Source organism: Megascapheus bottae, chromosome 2 (assembly GCF_031878675.1).
Source record: "Megascapheus bottae isolate mThoBot1 chromosome 2, mThoBot2.hap1, whole genome shotgun sequence".
Classification (NCBI taxonomy): Eukaryota; Metazoa; Chordata; class Mammalia; order Rodentia; family Geomyidae; genus Megascapheus; species Megascapheus bottae.
In genome coordinates this window covers 86075538-86098729 of record NC_143510.1, presented here as the reverse complement: position 1 = coordinate 86098729, position 23192 = coordinate 86075538, and the positions used below count along the sequence as shown (strand labels likewise).

The window sequence follows — 23192 nt, the reverse complement described above, 5'->3', positions numbered from 1 at the left end:
CAGCAGTGCCCGGGGCACAGCCCACCCCCCACGTGTGCGGGCACACACACGCGCACACACGCACACCCTCTACACGTGGACACACAGGCACACCCCACACCCCACTGAGTTGCTGTGCGTTTAGCATGGACAGCGGTTTAGGAATCACTTGACTAAGTTGGACAAAGAAGCCTCCATGTCTGGGGAGCCCCTTTCTGGCTGGAGGGGTGGCCAGGGAGGAGACAGGTGGGTGAGAAACACAGGGAGGAGGGCTCCGTCCCTCAGGAAGGCAGCAGTCCCCCCTCCCATCCCCCCTCCTACCCCCCCCTCACCCAGACAGAACTAGGACTACCAGGCTTGGTCAGAGAAAGGCAATCTTCCACCATGATGAGGGGAGAGGGAGGGAGAGGAGGGGAGGGCGGGCTGGGGGACCTCAGAGCAGGAGGGCGGGCAGAGGAGGACCCCGGGCGTGAGGGGGGGCCCCGGAGCCGCGGGGAGGGAGGGACGGAGGCGCTCAGGCAGGAGACCCTCAGGACTAGCAGGGAAGAAGCAGCCGTACCCACACCCGCAGTCCACCACCCCGGCGCGGGGCGGGGGTGGAGGGGGAGGCGGTGCCTGCGATCCACCCCCCCCCCCCGCAGCCATCCACCACCCACCCCGGGGTGGCCCCGCGCCCCGGGCCCGGCTGCGCCCCCACCCCGCCCGGCCCCCCTCGGCCCCCGCCCTACCTGAGCTGGCGCGGCTCGCAGTCCACGCCGGGCAGCAGCAGCCGGGCGGCCTGGCGGACGTCGTCGCTGTCCATGGAGAAGCTGCGGCGGTGGCCGGCGTGCGCCACGGCCACCCGGATCCACTCCATCAGCGGGGGCAGCACGAGGAAGGGCCTGCGGGGGAGGAGGACCGCTCAGGGGGCGGGGGACCCCCGGCCCGGCCCCCCTCCCGGCCACAGGGCCCCCCCCGGGCCGCAGACCCCGCCTCTGCCCCCTCCCCGAGGGGGGGCGCGCAGAACCTCTGGAGACATCCCGAGCCCTCGGGGGGCGAGCCCTGGGCGGGCTGCCTGGACTCCTTGGGCCTCGGTTTCCTCATCTGTGAAACGGGAGGACACTGCGGCCACATGGGGTGCCTTGTGACTGAACACTGCCCCCCCCCCCCCCCGCCGCGGTCATGTGAGCGACAAGGAGATGAGTCACCTCAAGTGGGCAGCGCAGGGTCTGGAGCGGTGCCAGGGCAGGTCCCCTGCAGCCCCTCCTGGGGTGGGGGGCCCTCTCCTCAGCCTTGAGGGGACCCTGGCACCTTTCCAGAGACACCCCCTCCCCCAATCCCAGCTCTGCCCGCCATCAGTCTTCCTGGAAGTCCAGACAGACAGCAAGCTGCCAGCAGAAGCCCAGCTCTGGGGGCCCCGGTGTGACCCCCAGCCCAGCTTTGGAAAGCAAGAGGTGTGGGGCAGGGAGATTTGGTGTGGGCCAGGGAGATTTAACTTGCTGCTGGCTTAGACTGCCCCGGCCCTAACTTTCTAAGTGTCTTTGTACATTGTCCTAGTTCTCCTAGGGTCCCAACCTCTCAGGACCCTGGCCTGGCTGGGGAGGTGTGGAGTGGACTTGAAGCATAAATGGCATGCAGGCTCTGGTCCACAACTCAGACTTACTTGATGTAGGGTGGAAAGCTTAAAATAAAACAAAACAAAAGAGCACAAAAACTTTTCCTGCTCAGCACTGGGAGCTCACCCCTGTAATCCTAGCTATTGGAACTCTTATTTCCAGTTAATCACCAAAATACCAGAAGTGGAGCTGTGACTTAAGTGACAGAACACTAACCTTGAAAAGAAAAAGCAAACAAGCAAACAAACGCAGGAACAGAACCCTAAGTTCAAGCCTCAGGACCAGCACAAAAACAGAATAAAATATCTCTTATTCTTATGAACTGAATGTATGTCAAAATTATCTAGATTCCTTGTGAACATAGGTTCCTGGTTCCTGTCCCCTGAGCATTTCTGATTTGGGGGTGGACCCAGGAACTGGCTTTCTTTTTTTTTTTTTTGCCAGTCCTGGGCTTCAGATCAGGGTCTGAGCACTGTCCTTGGATTTTCTCAAGGCTAGAGCTCTAGTACGTGAGCCACAGCACTACTTCCAGCTTTTTTCTATGCATGTGGTACTGAGGAATCGAACCCGGGTCTTCATGCATGCTAGGCAAATACTCTACCACTAGGCCAAACTCCTGGCCCCAAACTGGGCCTTTTTCTCTTTCTTTCTTTTCTTTTTTTTTTTTTAACTTGCTTTTTAAAGCTGTTTTGGACACCCGTGCTGACACCTGGACTTAGGGACAGAGAATTGCTCTAAGTTATTGGGGAGGGGTGAGAATGGGGGTGGCATGCAGATTCCGTGGCCTCTTCCAGAGATGTGGACTATGTAGCAACCAAGAATACAATTACAACAACCATCCAGTATGGTTCACAAGAGGTGGCCCCCATTTGGAGAAATGTATCATATAGAATATCCAAAAAGGTTTTCAGCTGTTCAGCAGGGAATGAACTACAAAGAGCAGGAAGCCAGGGGATGCGGGTATATTCTAGGTACCTCTCTGTTACCCCTGGCCATGGCCTGGAGACCAGGTACAGAGAGGGAACAGGAAAGCAGCCAATCTCCTTGAGGTAGGCAGATGTCGCGAACTCCCCACCAAGTTTTGGTGGCTGATTGTAATTTTCCTGGAGTCAGATCCACTTCATAGACTGCAGCCAATATGCAACCACTGAGCTTCTCAGTTCACCTTAGGAAAGCCCATTCAAGCACTGAGGGCCAACAAGGGGCGAGTTGAGTCTGCCCATTTTACAGCCAGGAGAAGTGAGATTTCCTGAGATGAAGGAGCTTGTCCTGGATCACACAGTTATACTGACAGTCAAATTGGATCTGTTTTTATCTATTTATTTTTTAGCTTTTTTTTTTTTTTGGTACTGGGGATAGAACCCAGGACGTCCCAGGCCTAGTATCTGGCCTGTTTGATGGATAGTTCATGTGCTGAGAACTTCATATGATAACAAGGTTGTTTTCTACCTTGCCAGTAAGGACCCTGTTACCCAGCATGCACCTGGTCATAGGCTCTTGGTGGATTGGTGCGTTTACCCATTACACAGCTTCGTCTTCTTAATGTAAAGCCCCCTCCTCTCCATCTCTTGAAAAAAAAATCACCCCATTTAACCTTTAAACTATAGTTCCCAACCCACTTCTTACTCTAGATGTTACCTCTCAGAGATCCCTTCCACATGAACCCACCTTCCCCCCCTCCTCTGCCCCCATTCTGCTATCCCTGCAAGTGGCCTGTTTCCATGTCAAGTGCACAGGGAGAGGGACCTGACACCCCTGGACTCAGCACACTGCTTCCAGCCACAACAGCCTCAGCTCCAGGACTGCAAGCAGCAGCTGGCAAGCTGTAGACAGTTCATAAATATTTGCTCATGAAATAAGACGAAGATTTACCAATTTCTTACTGGGTAAAACTAATAAAATTGAATTTCTGGACCAGTGGACCTGAGGGACAGAAATTTCTGCCTGCACCTGCCTGTGGCTTAGGCTGTCTCCTTTATTCTCTCTCTCCATTACCTGGACTGAATCAGGCACTCAATAAACACACATGGACTTGAAATTGAATTGGATTCCACTGTCTGGGGTGAAGCAGGACTGATTTCAGTCACTGTCTCCATCACAGTTGGAAACCAGTCCAAGAGATTCTCCAGAGACTCTCTCCCCTCCCCACTGGGGTGTGTGTGTTTATTTTGCAGAGTTAGACCTCCTCCTCCTTCTGTCTTCCCTTCCCTTGCTGGCCGCAAACACAGCACTCCACTCTGGTCCCTGGAGGGCCATGTCTGTCAGAGCTGTCCTTGGATTGCTGCTTTTTATGCCATAGGCCCAGGGCACACAGCATGCCTGAGGATTAAGCACCAAAGGGCAGCAAAATGAGGCCTGGTTCCCTTACACAGAACGCCTTTACCAACACCTCCGGCCCATCTCTGCATAAGAAATCTTGAGCTCCCCAGAGACTGGCTTCCTCTGGAATTTTCTAAGCACTTAGCCTCTCCTTTCACCATTGCCTTGTTTTTGTCACTCTGAACTCAATAGTTTGTAAGCTCATAAATTCTTTGCCAGCCATTCATTTAAAAATCTTCTTATCTTGTCTGTTCAGAGAGAAGAAAATGGCATTGTGATTTTTCTTTTTTGGAAGAGTTGGAGATGGGGAGAATTTTAGGGCCTTGAGTCCAAGAGATGGTGCAGAAGGTTTAGGAAAAAAATATTGCCTTTTTATGCAGGAGTGGGGTGGGGGAGAGGTTGGTCGTGGGGCTTGAACTTAGGGCCTGGGCATTGTCCCTGAGCATTTCAACTCAAGGCTAGCGCTCTACCACTTCGAGCCACAGTACCACTCTGATTTTCTGGTGGTTAATTGGAGATCAGAGTCTCAGAGATTTTGGCACCATGATCCTCAGATCTCAGCCTCCTGAGTAGCTAGGACTACAGGTATGAGCTATCAGCAATCCAGCCTTGCCTTTTTAAAAAATATATTTAAGAGAACAATGTTAGCCCCACTCCCCAACTTTATTGTGAAGTTATCTGTCACAACTAAAACTAGAAGCAGCCTGAAAAGCTTATGGTTTGGTGAAGTTTTATAAACACGTGGATTTCACATCAAGGGTGCTGGTAGCTCTTATGTGTATTCCCAGCGGCTCAGCAGGCTGAGATGCAGAGGATCATGGTTCAAAACAAGTCCACATAGAAAAATCTGTGACTTTATCCCCCAAAATAACCAGCAAAAAAAAAAACTGGGCTGGAGGCATAGCTCAACTGCTAAAGCACCAACTGAGCAAGCTTGGGACTCAAACTCAGGGTCTGAACACTGCCTCTTAGCTTTTTCACTCAAGGCTGGCACTCTACCACTTGAGCCACAGCTGCACTTCTAGCTTTTTGGTGATTAACTGGAGATAGCATCTTATGGACTTTCCTGCCTGCGCTGGCTTTGAACTGTGATTCTCAGGCATCAGTCTCCTGAGTAGTTAGGATTACAGGCATGTGCATACAGTTATCTGGCATGTTTCTATAGCAGTGTTCTTGCTATCTCACTGGAGCTGTGAGTACCAATGCCACGAAGATGGCAGAGGTAAGAGGCTGCCCAAAGGGAACTTCCTAGGCTTCAAAACTGAGTGTGCATAATATTCTCCTGGGATTTTGTTAGAAAGCAGATTCCAGTTTAGTGGACTTGGGGCAGCCCACTGTCACTACCTGTGTAATCATGGCTCCTGGCCTGTGAACTTTATGTGACTCGAACCAGAAAGCCCGGAAAGGTGGGTTGTGACTTGATGTTTAAGGATTTGGGAGAAGGGTGGGAGATCCAGGAACTGTGCCAGGGGCCAAGGGGGAGGAGGAGGATCTGGGCTGTGCATCAGATTGGCCCAGCCTAGACCCCAGCCATGTTCTGAGTTATCTGCCCACCTCAGCCTTTATCCTGAGGGGACCTTTCAGCCTTGGGAGACTTATTCCAAAGCAAGCACCCATCCCACTGTTGGAAAGTATATTGAATTTGTAACAGTTTAGCACCATCCTGGAAATACAATCTTACAAAAATGCACCCTGTGATGGTTCATTTTGTTTGTTGACCTGTCTCAGTTACAGTCCCAGGTATTTGGTGAAGCATAGATCTACAGGTTGTGAGGAATAAGATTTTTATGGGAGATGGACATTGGAATCAGTGGGATTTTGAGTGAGGCAGGCTGCCCTGCCCGTCCAGTGATCCGGAGGGCAGACCTTCCTTAAAGCACAGGACAACCATTCAGTCCTCTTGGCTCTGGAACAACATTGACTCCCAGAGTGAGATGCATACTGACAAATCAGTCTACCATCTATCTCTACTACTTACCCTCCACATATTGATAATCAATCCACTGATCAGTGGACCCATCCATCCAACCAACCATCCATCCATCCATCCATCCATTCACTCACTGATGCATCTATCTGTCCATCTATCTATCTTTACGAATCTACCTCTCTACATATTGGTTTGTCACATCAGTAGATCAATGTGTAATCTAACCATCTATCCATTCATCCACAGATCCAGCCTTCCATCCATCTAGCCACATGTCCATTTTTCTCTCTCCTTCCTGCCTACATTCTATTGGTTCTGTCTTTCTGCAGGGCCCTGCGTGCCTACCCTACCTGTAACCAGAACACCCTCCTCTGCTGCCCTCACTAAACACAATTAGTTGAGGTGAGAGGCAGCATGGGAGGGAGAGGGTGGCATGAAGATGCCTTCCCAACGCTTCCCAATGCCTGAGTGTCAGACGTACTGAGGAGTACAAAGCAAAGCATCATGGGAGGGAAGCATGAAAATGCTTTTAGGAGAAGTCAGCCACTTTGTGCCAAAAGGATAAGGGGACAGTCAGCTCCGCTGATTATATAAATTGCCTGGAGCAGGGCAGATACCAAGGGATACGGGATGAGGAGGGCATGGAAATCATGGAGGTGGGAGGGTGCCTGGCAGTGCCCACAGGTGTGGATGGTTGACCACAGAACCTCCTCCAGCCTTGCTGTTGAGGCCCTGCAAGGGATGACTCAAGGCTTGAAGATCTGTGCACACAGTGTCACAGCACATGGGTTGGGCAGAGGAAAGATGACACTCAAAGAACCATCTTCATCTACCTCGTCCACAAAGGGCTGCACAACCCCACCCCTTACCTCCCTATCTCACCCCAGAGAAGAGGCTTCCTTTTCTCCTCCCTCCTGGGCTCTCTCCCTCATCTCTCTTCAGTTCTGTAATTACAACTTCCTTCTCTGTGTCTTTCCCACTAGCAGTAAAGCTCAGAGAGGCTCTCTTACTGTCCATTTCTGACTTGCTGAGGGCTGGATTTTAGAGATTCAAGTTTCAGTTCTGTTGAGAAAGTGTCATGATTTCTAGGCCTGTGAGAGGAGGCATCTTTATACAAGCAACATTGGCAATTGCACGTGTGACTGTGTGACAAAGAAAGACCCTGAGTGGTCTGAGCTCAGCTCATTTATTTCCCTCAGACTTAAGTCTAGACTTGACTATAGATTTTTGTTGTTGTTGGTCCTGGGGCTTGAACTCAGGGCTTGGGGGCTGTCTCTGAGCATTTATGTTCCAGGCTAGCACTCTACCAATTTGAGCCACAGCAGCACTTTTGCTTTTCTGGTGGTTCATTGGAGATAAGAGTCTCAAGGATTTTCATGCCCGGGCTGGCTTTGAACTGCGACCCTCAGATCTCTTGAGTGGCTAGGATTATAGGCGTAGATCACCAGCTCCTAGCTCTAGATTGTTCTCATAAAGCTCTCCAACAGGATGTCACTAGATAAGGCTAAGGGCTACCAGCTCTATACTGAAATTGCTAGTCACAAAAGAATCTTTAAAAATGTTTTATGAACATTATGATATGTGTGTACACATATTTAAGTTAGATAGATGGTGAGTTACATAATGTCTGTTTCCCTTTATGCCCTGGTGGTCAGAAAGTTCAAAGTAAAAAATTGTGTTCAGTTATAATGAAAAAAAAAAAAACCTTTAGGAGAAACCATAGACTGATACTATAGACTGATACCATAGACTTCTTTGCTCTTTGTGAATGACATTAAAAAAATTATAATCTATGCTTTGTGGATTTGTCCTACACTGTGAGTCTAGCCCAAGACCCTTTCAGAGTTAGACTGATTATAAATGTCACACAACTAAACACCATCAGACTCTGAAGCACCAAAGCCCCGAGACTGAGATGACAAGAATAAAAGAGCGTCACCACATAGAAAAAGGGGAGTTCCTCTGAAGTACAGAATGTGCATGAGCTAGAATTACTAGTATAAAGAAAAACCATTCAAGGCACATGGAGAAAGGAAGGAAAGAAAAGAGGATATCTCAGTGCCTAGAAAAGGGACAGGGTTGGGAGAAGGCTACTTGGTAGTCAACAAGCTCCCCACGTACTTGGCTCTGCGCTAACCACAGTAGTGAGGTATGACAGGAAATGGGGATACTTGTGATTTTAGTAAGACAGGGTCACATATGACTACATTTGTTGTTTTTGGTGCTGGGGCTTGAACTCAGGGCCTGGGCACAGTCTCTGAGCTTTTCTGTTCAAGGCTAGAGCTCTACCACTTTGAGCTACAGCTCCACTTCCAGTGTTTTGGGTGGTTAATTGAAGAGAAGAGTGTCACTTTGGACTCTCCTGCCTAGGCTTGCCTTTGAACCAGGATCCTCAGATCACAGCCTCCTGAGTAGCTAGGATTACAGACCCTAGTGGGTGGCTTTGCTTATTGAAGAGTTCCAGGGAGCAGTGTCTGGAGGACTCATAGAATTAGACACTTGGCTTTGGGGGGTTCCAGCTGCCAATGACAGGGGGTCCAGGGCAGCCCCAACCGTGAGGCATCTGGCTATGCCAGTGTGCTTGTTATACCATGACCTGTGCCTAGTGGGCTGGCAAGGAGCCATCCAAAAAAGAGGCAGGGTAGACCTAGAAATTTCCCTGGGAAGTGTTTCTGGAAGGCTCTCTGTGGCCCTGGGTGGTACCTTCCAGGAAGCACTTCCTGGGTTTTGCCATGGACTGGCTTCCATTCTCATTTGGTCAGGGGTGCTGAGAGCACTGTGACCCAGGGCTGCAGGAAGGGCTTGCTCCAGCCTTGCAGCTTGACCTTGGCGACGGGAAGAGAGAGGGAAGCCTGGGAAAATATCCATCTTCCTCTGCCACCACCTGGGCCTACATTCCTAAGCAGGCCTGAACCTGACATGGCGAGTCTACAATGAAGTCCTCACCTGCTTGCAAGACAGAGCAACTAACTTCTCAGATAGTATTTCGTGTGTGTGTGTGTGTGTGTGTGTGTGTGTGTGCGCGCGCGCACACACATGCATGTGTGAGACGCATGCATGTGTGAGAGTGCCCATGCTGTGCCAGAAATTCAGCTACAGCTCCATTCAGGCTTTTTGGTGATTCACTGGAGATAAGACTCTCATGGACTTCCTTGGCTGGGCTGGCTTTGAACCATGATCCTAAGTTCTCAACCTCCTGAGTAGCTAGGATGACAGGCATGGGATCCTGGCATACGGCTGCAATGTTTCTTATCTTCAGGGAAAACATAATATAGAGAAAGCTGAACTCCTGAGCTAAAATAGACAAATAACCACACCCACACAAGAAAACACAGTGAGCAGAAGACTTCCTGGCCCCGTGGCATGCTCGTTTCCACAGACCTGGCTGAGTGCACATGCGATTAACTTGGTAGAAAGAACAAGGTTGTGGCTTGCTTTCTGATGCTGCCTGAAAGCCTCTCTCCCTTCTAGAAGCAATGCCACACACCCTGAGGGCGGCCCCCACCCACGTACCAGCTCCCGACATGCCACTCACCAGGTGGTCTGGGAAATCAAGTTGCTTTGGGGGTAGTCAATGCCTCAAGAGGCGGAAGGCAGTCCTGGCTGACCTCGGTCCTTCTAGCTCTGCAGAGGGCTAGGTGGGGCCAGGTCCTGGGGTGTGAGGTGCGGGTGCTAAGATCTGTCATCACGGTAGGATGCAAGCTTGTGGGGCATCTCCCCAGACTGCTTGAAGGAAAAGGGGACAGAGTGGAGCGGGGCTGGGAGCAGCTCCTTCTGGCTCCTCCAGAGGAATCCAGGGGTTCATCTTTTCTCACAATTTCTCACTGAGGCCTGACAAATGAACCCCTCACTCAGTTGCTCCAAACAGATTATTCTTTGTATCGCTATTTCTTCTCCCTGGATATTTTAGTGGTGCTATGGTGGGTAGTTCTAAAGGAATAGCAATTCACCAACTGGAAGCCATCCAACACGACCCATCAGTGATATGGGAACTTGGGGGCACATTTCGGTGTGTTCAGAAGATGGAATATTATGCAGTGATTAAAAATGATGGGCGAGCATATTCCAGAGTGGCAGAAAATGCTTATGGCATGCTATAAAGAGAAATTAAAAAGAACATAAAGTTACACAAGCCCAATGCAATGCCCTTACAAAATAATCCTCATGATTTGTATTAAAAAAAAGGGAAATGTACAATGTCCTAATTGTCACTAACCTCCGAGTAGCAAAATTATATAAAACGTTAACTTTCTTTTTGTAGTAGCCAAAGTTAGAAAGAAATGAGCATATGGACCTTTTCCAGTAAAAATAAATAAAAGGATGGCATAAAAATTTACATGTAAAAACTCTGAGGCCACATGGACTAAGAAAGTCACTCAATCTGTGATTAAATCCATAAAAACCTTGGAAACTGCAGACACGAGGAGGCTTTGTTTGCAAACACAGACTTTACAAAGAGCAAAATCAACCCAGCTCTGAGTCCCTGGCTGGGGGCAGATGATGAGACTTATCATCCTGAACTGGGAAGCCCTGCTATTTCGGAAAGGCTGGAGACCCTGGAAATGAGGCTCAGCGCTGGGCAACGGCTCAGAGCCCCACAAACACAGACAGCCACACACAGCAGATTCTGTGCTGGTCAGTGGGGTGTCATTTCAGATGTAGCTCTGTTTCATTCCACAAGCGTATATTGATATGCATTTATTATATGCTATTCTCTGATTATGACCACGCAGAGTCCTTTCAGTGGGAGGAAAGGAAGAGTTGTTGTGGAAGGAAGGTACAGCTGAAGATAAATCTTGGAAGGATGGACAGGGAATGTTCTGAGAAGGCACAAGCACGTGCAAAGGCCCAGAGGCACTAACTTGCAGATTCTCTGCAAATGTACTCACGACTACAGATGAATCCTCCAGTGACTCTTGGTCTTAGTTTGTCTTTCACAGGAAGCAACTGAACTTTCTCTTGTTCCAAGATCTCTCTTGACTTTAAATTCCACATCTAACGATAGAATAGTCCAGTGAGAAATCATGCGTGTCCAGGGCACAGAAGCCATATGAACCCCATGTACTCTCTTCTCCTTCTAGCACAAGGCTGGCCAGCCACTTCTGCACAAGGGCAGAGGGCTCCTACCAGCTGGCAATTCTTTAACAGATAGTTATAGAGCTGATCTCTGGCCCCAGAGACACTGAGTAATTCCTTCTTTATAGCGGTTCCTGTACTCCATCACATTTTCTTCGGTGACTTCTGTTTATTTCATATCCTGTAAACCTTCACAAAGATTATGAAATCCTAGGGGCTAAAGACGAAGCCTTCAAAGTATTCGTTCTGGCCAAAGGCGGTGAAGCAGCTCAGGGAACGTGTGCTGGGGTGGCACCATTCCAGGTCCAAACAGTGAGAGATTTCGGTCAAGTGTACCAGCTCCCGGGGGGTGAGGGGTGGGGTTTGGGAAGTCCCATCGACCTCCTGCCTTAGCTCGTGCAGAATATGTTGAGACTTGAAAATTCTATTCGAGTTCAGGTTTTAAAAATGAACATTCGAGTCAGCAATTTTCTTCTGAAAGGAGCCAATAGTGTTTCTCAGCAATGTGGACCTTAAAGTCTCTGCCAAAATCAATCAATGGAGCCTCAGTGTAAATACTGCCAGAAGTATAACATGCAAGCGTGCGGGCATGAGGATGTGCCAATAAAACTTTATTAGCAAGAAAATGGGCAATGGTGGGATCTGTTTGCTAATCTCTGTACTGCCTTGATTTAAGGGCTTGCTCAAGGGCTATAACCTGGAGCTTCAAACACAGAGTAATTTTTATCCTAGCTAAATGAAGCCAGTTATAACAATGCTCAGATTATAAATGGATTCTATTGAAAGTTTCTTCTTTTCCCCTCCCTCGTTTATCTCTTCCTCTTCCTCCTCTCTCTCATCCTCTTCTCCCTCCTCCTCTTCCTTTTTGGTAGCACTGAACTATAATCCATCTGACTTCCTCCTAAATATCTGATATAGCATGAGCTGCTATACACACATACAGACACAAAAACTGTTTGAGTCAATTATTTCCAATTCATCAAGTACTTTCTTTTTTCTTTAGCATTTAGAGTCAAGTGTGGTGACACATGTCTATAATCCCAGCCACACAGGCAGGTATAAGTACAACTGTGGTCTGTCTCTTGGGCAAAACGTGTAAGACTCAATCTCAAAACCGATAAAGTGCTGGCAATATGGCTTAAGTAGTCAAAGCCCTGAGTTCAAACCCCATATCACAAACAATGAATGAATAAATGAATGAGTGAATGGACAGATGCAACCATTTGCATGGTAGTTGGGATTCTAGACCCAGTTCCTAATGCCCACATGCAGTCCTGCCAGCCATAAGTTTCATAACTCGTGTCCTCGCCCTCACAGGCTCTTATTCATCTAGTAACCCTAGGTACCCTCAGACCCACTAGCCCTGAGCTGGATGAGCTAGGGCCTTCTCAATGAGGTGGACATGCTCTTCCCTCCGTAAGATGAAGAACTAGCATGCTTGCTCTGAGAAAAGGCACTCAGAACCCCTGCTCAAGTGTCTGGACTGTTCTTAGCTCTCTTCCTTTGGGTCCTCAGGCTTCCTGGGCATTCCAGGTTGGAGCTGTATTTAACTTCTGGTTTCTCAGCCAATCAGTTGTGACTGCCAGTCAATCAGCTGTCAGCCAATCGGGGCCCAAAATACTGGAATATGCAAATGATGAATTTCTGATTGGAGCTGTTTTTAGCTCTGACTTCTGGTTTGTCAGCCAATCAGGGTGCAAAGTACTGAGTAATGCAAATAATACACCTAGGTGCTATTTGTTTGAGAGTAAACTACAAGTGTGTGGTGAGCCACCCAGAAGTGTGGATTCCATTCCTGAGTCTGGGGAGCGACTCTCACTATGCATCCAGAGTCCTAGGAGGTAAAGAGTCCTCGGAGGTGGAGTCTCTCTTCCAGCTCCCATTGCTTGTGCCCAGGCTGTGCCATCAAAGCAGGTAAAGTGACACAGGTGACCGTGCTGCCAGGACTGGTGGTGACAGAGACATCAGCCCTCAGCTTCTAGGGATAGTGGTGTCAGATGATGCCCAGGAGTGACAGGCCGCAGTAGTGCTGTGAGGAGTAGGATGGCTGTGAGATCCGTGCTGGAGAAAACTAAAACGGGGGCAATGCTCTGGGCAGTGTGACCAGGGAACCTGGCTTCCCAGCCTCTGTGACCATTCAGTAGAGACTCGACAGTCAGAATCAGAGGCCACACCTGGCTCGGCGGGCCAGCACCACACATTCTCTACTGTGGTCACCCTGTACTTCCACCCATCTGCCCAGGGGACACTCACGTATGCAGACATGGGATCTGCCTAGGTGGTCACGGAAGGCGTCCTGGTCTACAAACCCCAGTAGCTCCTGACATAGCCCCATGGTCGCAGTTTCCAAGGCTCCCCTCAGACACAGGGTCAGCTCGAAGAGTCGATGACTTCAGGAAGCCCAAAGCTATGACTGTTCATCAGGCATTTCCAGTTCCCCAGGCCAGATGTGATTTACCAGCGTGGGGTCACTCTGACTGGGAGAAGTGTTGCCTAGTAACACAGCTGAGGATGCAAGTTTTAACCAGTTTCCAGGGAGACAGTACCAAAGAATTAACCCTAAGTCAAACTCTTCGGCAGAGAAGAAAGGATGTGAGTCCTTCTGCCCTGCTTGGGTCTCCCCGAGGTTTTCTTCTAAGCTGTCTGGTGGATGCTTGTGGTAACTTCCTGGCTGGTGGAGTTGCCAGTGTGGAACATAGCTCTCACCGTCACTCCAGCATGCAGTCCTGCGTGGGAAAGGTTAAGTACAGCCATCGTCGGCCTTCTCCATGCTGCACTTCACCTGGGTGTGTCCACAGGAGGCCGCTGAAATGGGCCACATCTGTCAGCTGGGTCAGCGAAGGTGATGCTTGGGATGTGAGAGGCACAATGAGGGAGATACTTGGGAAAGAGAGAACGGTCTGGATGATGGATTCGGAAGTCGAGGGGGAATGGATACGCATGTCACTCTGTTTGCTTTGCTTTGTGAGCTCTATTTCTTTGGGTGTAAATTCTTCTAGATGTAAATACTGTTTTGTTTCATATCATTCATTTTTCCTCAAATCACTGGCCATGGATGACTGGTTGCGTGGTTGTATTTTTAGGCAATCCCGCCTCGCAGGCATTCTGCCATATCTGTGGGTATGTCACACTCAGAGAAGGAGTGAGAGCTGTTGCTCCCTAACTACTCAGGGGTTTGTTTTTGGTGAGACTGGGTGAGGCAGAGTAAACACTCTGTCTAGTCTTCAGACTTCCTCCCAGGTGTTACCAGCTTCTTAAAGGCATAGACCCCTCCTATTTAGCCTATCCGTATTTTTACACTGTGTGGCAACCGCTTATTGAGGTTGTCTATGTCCCAAACTATCTGGGAACCACTGATATTCCCAGCAACAATCATGACAGAGGGGAAGAAAATTGTGTCTGAGTTTCAGGATGATTCCGTTTGAAAACAGTGTGCCAGACATGAGAGTTCAAGCCTGTAATCCCCATCACTTGGGAGGGTCGTGGCTGGAGGCCTGCTCAGCATGTAAGTAGCTCAAGGTGATATACGTCTGGGGTTCCAGCTGCTCAGGAAGCCAGGAGTATGACTATCTAAGGTGATCCCAGGCAAAGACAGGAGGCCCAAGGATAATGAAAATACATAGATTAAGAGGAGGAGGCCCTATTGAATAAATCAGTCAACCAGCCAACAAATAAATAAATGATCAAAAGCAAAAAGGGGCTTGCAGTATAGCTTAAATGGCTGAGCACTTGGTAAGCAAATACAAAGAATTAAAAAAATACCATCAAAAAATAAATAAGTAGATATATGACCAACCCACAAACCTATCAGTAGCCTGCCATCAAGATGAATGGGGTAGGCTTGGGTGTTTTGTCCTGGTTTTGATTCACATGCCTAAACACCAACACCTAGTTAATGGCATTAGGGGTCAGGAAGAACTAGTTACATCTCTAGAAATGACCATGGCAGGCCTCTGCAGGAACAAGGACGGCAGCATTTTTGACCAAAACAGGAGAAAAAGTTGCCTTATATAAAGTGCCATTTTAGCCAGGGGAAGGGGCGCCTTCGGCACCAGGCCAGGCCCTGCTCTGGATGTCTCAGCTCTGATTTCTGACTCATTGCAATGCCAGTCCTATGAGCATGGGCTTTTCCCTTTCTGCAGGTGACCAGAAAGGGTTCGGAGGTGACGTGAAATTGTTCCCGTTCTAAGAGTTGTCAGCAGCCAAGTTGGAAGGTCTATTTGACTCCCCAAACCATTCCCGTACCAGGAGACCAAAGTGGACAGCACTAAAAGAATAATAATACTGTTAACTTCTACTTTGTGTTTTGGAGATTGAGCCATGTGGGGAGTAGAAGGGTGGAGATGAATGTGCGGACAAACCCGGCCCTGTTCACGTTGCTCTCTCCTTGCTGGCTCATGTCTCTTTCCAGGGTTCCAGACAGGTGCTGGAGGCTCACACCTGTCATCCTGGCTACTCAGGAAGCTGAGATCTAAGGATGGCTGTCCAAAGCTGGCCTGAGCAGACATATCCATGAGATGCTTTATCTCCAATTAACCAGCAAGTCCACCAAAGTGGAGGCATAGCTCAAATGGTAAAACTCCAGCCTTGAGCAAAAAATGCCAAGTGAGAGCACAGGGCCCTGAGTTCAAGTTCCAGTGCTGGCACAAAACAAAAGAAACAAATGAAAACATATCCCAGGAACCCTGGTACACTAGAGTACCCCTTCACACTTGCACGCTCCAGCTAGACTGTAAATCCAGGGCCACCTTCTGGAAGGGAAAATGGCCAATGGGAACTCAAGTGTCTGGAAACCGTGCAGCCATGTGGAGAGGTCTCAGTATGGGTGGTGAGGAGGGAGCAGGAGAAGAGAAGGAGGTTCAAGTTGTGGCCACAGCCTGGAGGGAACAGAGAAAGGAGGGTGGTCCCAGATGTGGCGGTCACCCTTGGCTCAGGCCTGTAATCCTAGCTACTCAGGAGGCTGAGATCGAAGGATCATGGTTCAAAAAGCCAACCTCAACAGGAAAGTCTCTAAGATGCTTATCTCCAATTAATCAGCAAAAAGCCGTAAGTGGGAGGCATGGCTCAAGCAGAGGAGCTTTTAGAAAAGTCAAGCAAAAGCATGAAGCCCCAGTGGCCGCACACACACACACACACACACACACACACACACACACACACACACACCCCACACAATACCCAGGTATCCAGGACATATCATTGAGAAGATTTGTTGGGCACAGAAGGGAGTGAGGATGTCCTATATTTTTAACCATGGTGCTTATGCCAGGGTCCAGCTGTTCTTAGAGACTGGGGAGAAGGGAAGAACAATGGCTTTGGTCCAGAGCCCAGGTGCCATTCCAGGCTACAGGCTGGGCCATCCACTGCTTCATCCCATAAGCTGGCAGCCCACTCTGCACCCAGTGGGGAGCTTGGCACACCCTGTGGACTGATGGTCCCTACAGTCACATGGTCTGTCTGTCCTCAAGGAGCTCACAGTCACCACCCAAGTAGAGAAATGCAGAGTGGAATGACAAATTCTGGGGGAGGTGGAAAGGAATGCTTGCTCTATGAAGAGCGCACTGGAGCTTGACCCTGCGCAGTGCAGGTGGGTCAAGTGGGACGAGAACATTCTGGAAGAGTAGGCAAAGCCAAAGAATGGCACCAAAGGGCTGGGTACCACCTAAGCACAAGTCCCCCAGAGAAGGTGAGGTGTTGATGTATCTGACTGAGGTCTGTTTGTCTTTGCCCAGGGACCACCAATCCATATGGGGGTGTAGTGGGTTTAGTTGCACATGAAATGCAGGCTGAATGCCCACTGGTTTGGCCCAGAGTGTAGTAGACCTGAGTACCACCCGAGAGCTGACGAGGGCTCCTGAAAACACCTCCACTCGGCTCCTCTCCTTCCTCTTCCCTCAACACAAAGCTGAGAGGACTCTGTAAGGAAGCCTAGCTGTAGGCACGGTAGGCAGTAGAACACCTGCCTTCGCAAGTTGCAAGGCCCCAAGTTCAAATCTCAGTAGTGACCAAAAAAAAATGACTTGTAAGGGAAGCCCAATCTCCCACTGCAAAACCAGACCATCCAGAGACCTTTCCAGAATCACTTGGAACCAAGTTCTAAAAGGAAAGCCATATTGAGCCTGAGTGAGGGGCTACTCACCTGTGTACATGTGAGTAACAGAATTGCAATGCCCAGCATTTACTGAGAGCTTCTGTGGGCCTCGCACTGTTCCATTCATTTACATTTCCCATTCCCCTGCTCACAAGATTTAGTCTTTGCAGGTATGTTTTGCAGATGAAGAACAGAGAGGTCAAGGCACTTTTCTAAGGCCCCTCAGTCTTCAGTCAGAAGAACCTTGGATTTGAGCCCAGATAGTCTGGATCACAGGTCCTGTTCTTCTAATCACTGGATCGGGTCAGCAGAGGACCCAGCACAGTATTGAAAAGTAAGTAAGGCCAGGGGAAAGGAGCCGAGAAGCGACTGCCAAGGGAGTGGGCAGAGGGCACTCCCTCTTTACCTTCACAGTGGTAAAGGCTGTTTCTGACCCGGCCCACTCACCATACTTCTACAGAATCCTGGCATATCCAGATACATAGAACAGACATGGAAGCACTAGGTTGGGGACCTCAGAAATAACCCTCCCCACCAGCCTTTCCCACGAGGACTGTGGGTCATGGAGACAGTGAAGCAGCCTCCACCAAAGCTGCTTCCTGTCCACGAGGGAGGCCACCTCCTGACCCAGGATCCGCTTCTGCTCTGCCAGGATGCCCTGGCCGAGCAGGTGGTGGACTCCAGTCCCCTGTGTGGCACTCCAGGTACTGATACACCTCGGGAACTCACAGGCACACTCCTCTGACCCAGGCCGCCTTGAACTGGGACTGTGTGTGTGTGTGTGTGTGTGTGCGCGTGCGCGCGTGCGCACGCGTGTGCACTGCTTGCTGGTCCTGCGGCTTGAACTCAGAGCCTGGGCACTGTCCTTGAGTTCTTTTGCACAAGACTAGCGCTCTACCACTCCGGGCTGCATCGCCACTCCTAGTTTTCTGGCAGTTAATTAGAGATAAGAGTCTTTTGGGCTTTCCTGCCCCTGCTGGCTTTGAACTGTCATCCTCAGGTCTCAGCTTCCTGAATAGCTAGGATTACAGGTGTGAGCCCCCTCTGACACCAGGCTGGACCAGCCATTCTGAGACCTACCTCAAAAGATAATCCCTGCCTTTCAGATGCCCAAGGTTGCCAGCCGCACCCCTTCAGCCAGGTTGGGGAAATGGTATTTCTTCCTGTCAGCCCTCACTCCTCTTCCAGGCTGTGCCAGCCAAGGCCCCCGCATCCTACCTTTCCACCTGGAGGTTGACTTTGGATGGCTCCATGTTGGGGTTCTCCCACTCCATCTGGGGGCAGTGCATGAAGTAGCAGAGGGTGTACAGGGCCTCGGGCTCCCAGTACAGCGCCCCCTGCTTGTGGTGCAGGGGAGTGCCATTGCCGTGGTGTTTGGCGTTGAGGGGCTGCAGGTGATGCATGGCCCGTGACACCAGGTCACCTGTGGAGAGAAGAGAGACGTTAGACCCTCGGGGAAGACGCTTTGTGGTGCTGTGTTTTCAGCCCAAAGCTGCTGTGGGGACTCCTCCTCCTTCTCCTCCTCCTCTTCCTCCGGGCTGGTTCAGGGAGGCTCTTCATGGGGGAGGAGGCTGCCATTTAGCTTTCTTTTTTCTTTTTGTTCAAGGCTGGTGCTCTACCACTCGATCCATACCTCCACTTTCAGTTTCTTGCTGGGTTAATGAGAAATAAGAGTCTCATAGACTTTATTGTCTTTATTGGCTGGTTTCAAACCACAGTCCTCAGATCTGAGGATCCTGAGTAGTATTCCAGGCATGGTCTTACCTCTCGAATACAAATACATCTAACCAGTACATCTATCGAATAAACACGTCTATCTAATGAAAAGGAAGAGAAAGTTATGTCACTGTCATCAAGGGAAAACCAATATCACTTGCCATAAGGAGCAAAACAATCTCTACAAAAGTATATCTCATGCAGATAAAATAACATAATTCATTTCTAGCTGAATTCTGTCCCTTTCCTTTGTCACTAATAGAAGAACCAGGGAGACGCTGCAGGTTCCTCTCAAGTGCAACCCTTTTTCTTAAGCCATTAAGCTGAGATGACTTTAAAAGAATCACTGTGGAACTGGAGGAGTGTAAGAGAGAGCACTTCTGTAGCATTCCCAAGGCCCTGGGTTCAATCCTAGCACAAGATAAAAATAACAATTCTATGATCAAGGTGCCCTGTTCCATTTACACTCACCTTGTACACAGTGGTCTATGTTGCACACTTGGGTGGCCCTTGTCTAAGACATCCACAGTGGTTAGTTTTATGGACCACCATGGCTGGGCCATGGTCCCTTGGTGTGATCAGACTGTGGTCTAGTCAAGTGGAGTAAAGTGGATTGCCCTTATAATGTGAGTGGCTCTCATCTAACCAGTTGCAAGTCTTAAAAACCAAGACTGAAATTCCCCCAAAAGGAAGGCATTTGGCTCCAGGCAGCAACATCTGCTCATCCAGGAGATTCTACCTGCTCACCTGCCTTAAAATATTGGACTTGTAGCTCTACATACTTTGTTCAAATTCATTCTCTCCCTGCCATCTATTGGCTCTGTTTTCCCAGAGAGTGCCAACATAACATCTGATACAGTGTTAGCTCCTCCCTGTCATCCAGCTGCAATCAGGCTCCAAGAGTACACAGATTCTCCACTCTCCTGAGGAGTGTGTGTGTGTGTGTGTATGTGTGTGTGTGTGTGTATGTGTGTGTGTGTGTGTGTGTGTGTGTGTGTGTGTGCCAGTCCTGTGCTTAGGGTCTGAGCATTCTCTTTGGACTTTCTCAAGGCTAGAGCTCTACCACTTGAGCCTCAGCACCACTTCTGGCTTTTTTCTATGTATGTGGTACCGAGGAATCGAACCTGGATCTTTGTGCATGCGAGGCAAGCACTCTACCACTAGGCCAAACTCCCGGCCCCTCTCCTGAGGCTTTTGAAGGAAGGATTCTACCTGAAATCTTAGCCTGGGTAAGGGAGGCAAAAGGAGAGAGGCAGGAGCTTGCCCCTCCTAAGCCCACATGGACACAACCTCACTGGAGTTCACATGGCACACCTGGACTGCAGGCACAGGGAGCCAGGCAGATCGCAACCAGGGATACAGTGGTTAATTTCAGAAGTCTAAGTGACTGGACTAGAGATGTCCAGATAGAGAGTAAGGCATTATCTCTGTGTGCGTCTGTGTGCGTAGTTCTCAAAGGCCTTGGTGTTTCAGTCAGTGGACTGAGTAAAAGAAGACACCCTCCTGCCAATGTGGCCGGGCAGCCGCAACCTGAAGGCCCGATACCACACATAGGCGTCCTTCCTTCCACAGTGACCCCTGCCCCTCCTTCAAAGGTTTCTCAATGCAGCTGGCTGGTTCTTCATCCATCTTGGTGCAATTCTGCATTGTGAAGCAAAAGGCATTAATGCTCTAAAGTCCTGACTCAGAAAGCATTTTCGAGAATCTGTCCCAATGTTAGGAGTCAAAATACACCCGGTTCTTCTTGCCTAAGGATTTGTACATCCAAGCCTTCATTTGTTGATGACATGTTGGATTTGTTCCAAAAATAAAAATAGTCCTCTTAAAGAAAATCCAGGACAGCCAGCCAACAAGCCAAAGCAACAAGCATAAGCAGTCATTTAAAATGTCTGAACTGAACTGAACTGAGATTTCGAGAGGAAGATTTGTGTTAACGTGGTAAGTGGGAAGATAGTGAAATTCAAAATTGCCCCCAGTGTGATCAGGATTAAGTTTATTAAAAGTGATGTAGCAAGTAAATACCAGGGGAAAGGAAATAAAGACCTTTACCAAAGAGTTCTCTGCTCTGTGGGATTGTGGGTATTGTTCCTGTCTAACTTCGAGGTAGTGCCCGAGCTCTGAATTCTGGCATGTCCTATTTTTATAATCTGCATAACAAGTTTACAGGCAAGGAAGGGGGTGGGGGGTCACTTCTTTGCTGGTCCACCTAGGCTCAGGGTAAACACACCTTTCCATCTGTCTCTCTGTCTCTGTCTCCTCTCTCTCAAGGGGCCCCAATAAAGGGCTCAAAAGGAGAAAAGCAAAAGGGAACCAGACAGAAAGTTTGAGACTTTTTGGGGGGGTAGGTCATGGGGTTTGAACTCTGGGCTTGGGCACTGTTCCTGAGATCTTCAGCTCAAGGTTTGCAATCTACCACTTAAGCCACAATGCTACTTCCAAGTTTGAGACTCATCATAGAAAATTAAAAAAAAAAACTTGGCATATTGGCACATGCTTTTAATCCCAGCTATGGAATGTGGCTCAGGTGGTAGAGCCAATCAAGCATAAAGCCCTTGGCTTAAACTGCAAATATATATATATATATATATATATATGGAGAGAGGGAGAGAGAGAGAGAGAGAGAGAGAGGGGAAGAAGGAGGAGGAGGAGGAAGAAGAGGAGGAGGAGGAGGAAGAGGAGGAGGAAGAGGAAGAGGAGGAGGAGGAGGAGGAGGAGGAGGAGGAGGAGGAGGAGGAGGAGGAGGAGGAGGAGAAAAAGCCCTGGTCCTTGGTCCAGCCAGCCATCCCCTCATCTCACAGGCTATGCTCAGCTCTGCTCATTCAGGCTCTCAGCTTTTGCTGGCTTCTCACCATGCACCTCCTCCTCACCTCCTCCTCACCACCGAGGACTTCTGTCCTCTGTCTCCTCTTCCATGAAGCCTTCCAGATGCCTCTCCTCAGACTCAAACTCCTCCTTCCCCTGTGAACCTGCTTTGATTTATAGTGCTTCACAGCTACGTGTCCACCCCTGGCTGCCCTCCTGGGCCTTGAGGCTGGTAAGTGCAGGGTGTTGGGCGTCCTCCTCCTGTTGGGGGGCATGTCTCCCCAACTCCATGCTCTGGGCATGTAGCTCTGAGCCACCACTGCACGCTGTGTGGTTCTGGGTGGGAAAGTCAGTCTCCCTGTAAATGGGAGTCTTTCAGACTGGCTGTGTGGATTAAAGAAAAAGCACTCAGGAAGTACCTGGCTCTGCTGTTCAGCACTCAGTACTACTTGCATCGTATCTGGCACATCACTACACCTGTATCATTACCCTCCTCCACCTCCTCCTCCTCCTCCTCCTCATCATCATCCACCACCATCCTTATCACACAATTCTCTGCATCTCTACCAACCCCTCCATCACCAGTACCACCAGCCTCAGCTTCTGCCCTGGGTCCCAGGCTTTCTGGTTGAATGAGACATGGGAGATAAGTTAGCACAGGGCCCCGTGCTGGTCCTTGGCTGAGCTATGTCAAACTCTGAGCTCTCAGGTGCTGCACGCTGCCTCCCCAAAGAGTGTCCTGAGTTCACGGATCCACCCTAAGTTCTGGAAGCTGGAGGTGTGGCTCCAGGAGCTTTCCTGGGGTTCAGTCCTCTGAGAACTGAGTTTCCCAGATGTCACCCTCTGGGGACTTCCGATAACCCTGCCTCTCCTGTCTGTGCACAGCTGGGACGATTTATTTGCTTAATATTTCTCTTTAAAGTGGCTCATCCATTTGCACAAATATACCTATTAAAATGGGGAACTTCCTATCAGTGCCATAAATGGAAAACAAATGCTTTTCTCCTACTCATGAAATATGCATAGCGATTAAAATTAAAGTGTGCTGTGCATCACTATGTATGTATGCTGAGCCACTCTTGGGGTGGGGGGTGCTGCACCCACCTGCCCGGCTCGGGCTCTTCCAGGTAGCCCCAGAGAGCTGGCCCTCACCACTACAAACCAGAGGCAGGCCCTGTAGACACCCAAACCCACACGGAGGAGTCGGCCCCACAGGCCCAGAACCAGGCCTTTAAGGCCTGAGCTTGGGGCGAGGGGGGGAAGGGGGGACATGGAAGGCACAGCCATAATAGCACTGTAACTATAAAACTGAATAATCACAGATGGGTGTTCTGAATGTTTCTGCAGATCCAGGAAGTTCTGAAGTGACTGGGATGCCCCGGGGAGCAGGCATGGATGGAGTCACTGCAGGCTGCAGGGCTGGTCCCGTGACTGGGAAGTTAGCACCCTTTGGGAATGCCCCAATCTTTGGTGTAGCTCGGAGGAGGGTGACCATGGGATACCTTTCAGAGCACAGAATGGACGCAGAGCTGACTGGATACAGCCCCGCCCTGCCGGGACTTCCCCACAGGGCGCTCTGAGCATGAGCTGAGTGGGGTGTGGTGATAACAAGCAGCTCTATCCTAGAGTCCCAGATTCTACTCCAGCTCTTCAGCTCGCCAGTGTGCCTACCAACTTGTGCCTC

The 23192-nt window shown here is 49.7% G+C and overlaps 1 protein-coding gene across 3 annotated transcripts in view; it reads right to left on the bottom strand.

Moving 5' to 3' along the window:
- The window catches only part of Abtb3 (ankyrin repeat and BTB domain containing 3), a 207993-nt gene that overhangs the window by 49369 nt on the left and 135432 nt on the right, over window positions 1-23192 (bottom strand). For 2 of the 3 annotated variants that reach the window (XM_090328576.1, XM_090328577.1), the window contains exons 3-4: window positions 18209-18413; window positions 708-860 (exon numbers count right to left, since the gene is read on the bottom strand). In XM_090328576.1, coding sequence (XP_090184702.1) covers window positions 708-860; window positions 18209-18413 — 358 coding nt within the window. Of the gene's footprint in view, window positions 1-707; window positions 880-980; window positions 1063-18208; window positions 18414-23192 lie in introns of those variants that run through there. The other variant, XM_090328578.1, reaches the window with a different exon arrangement.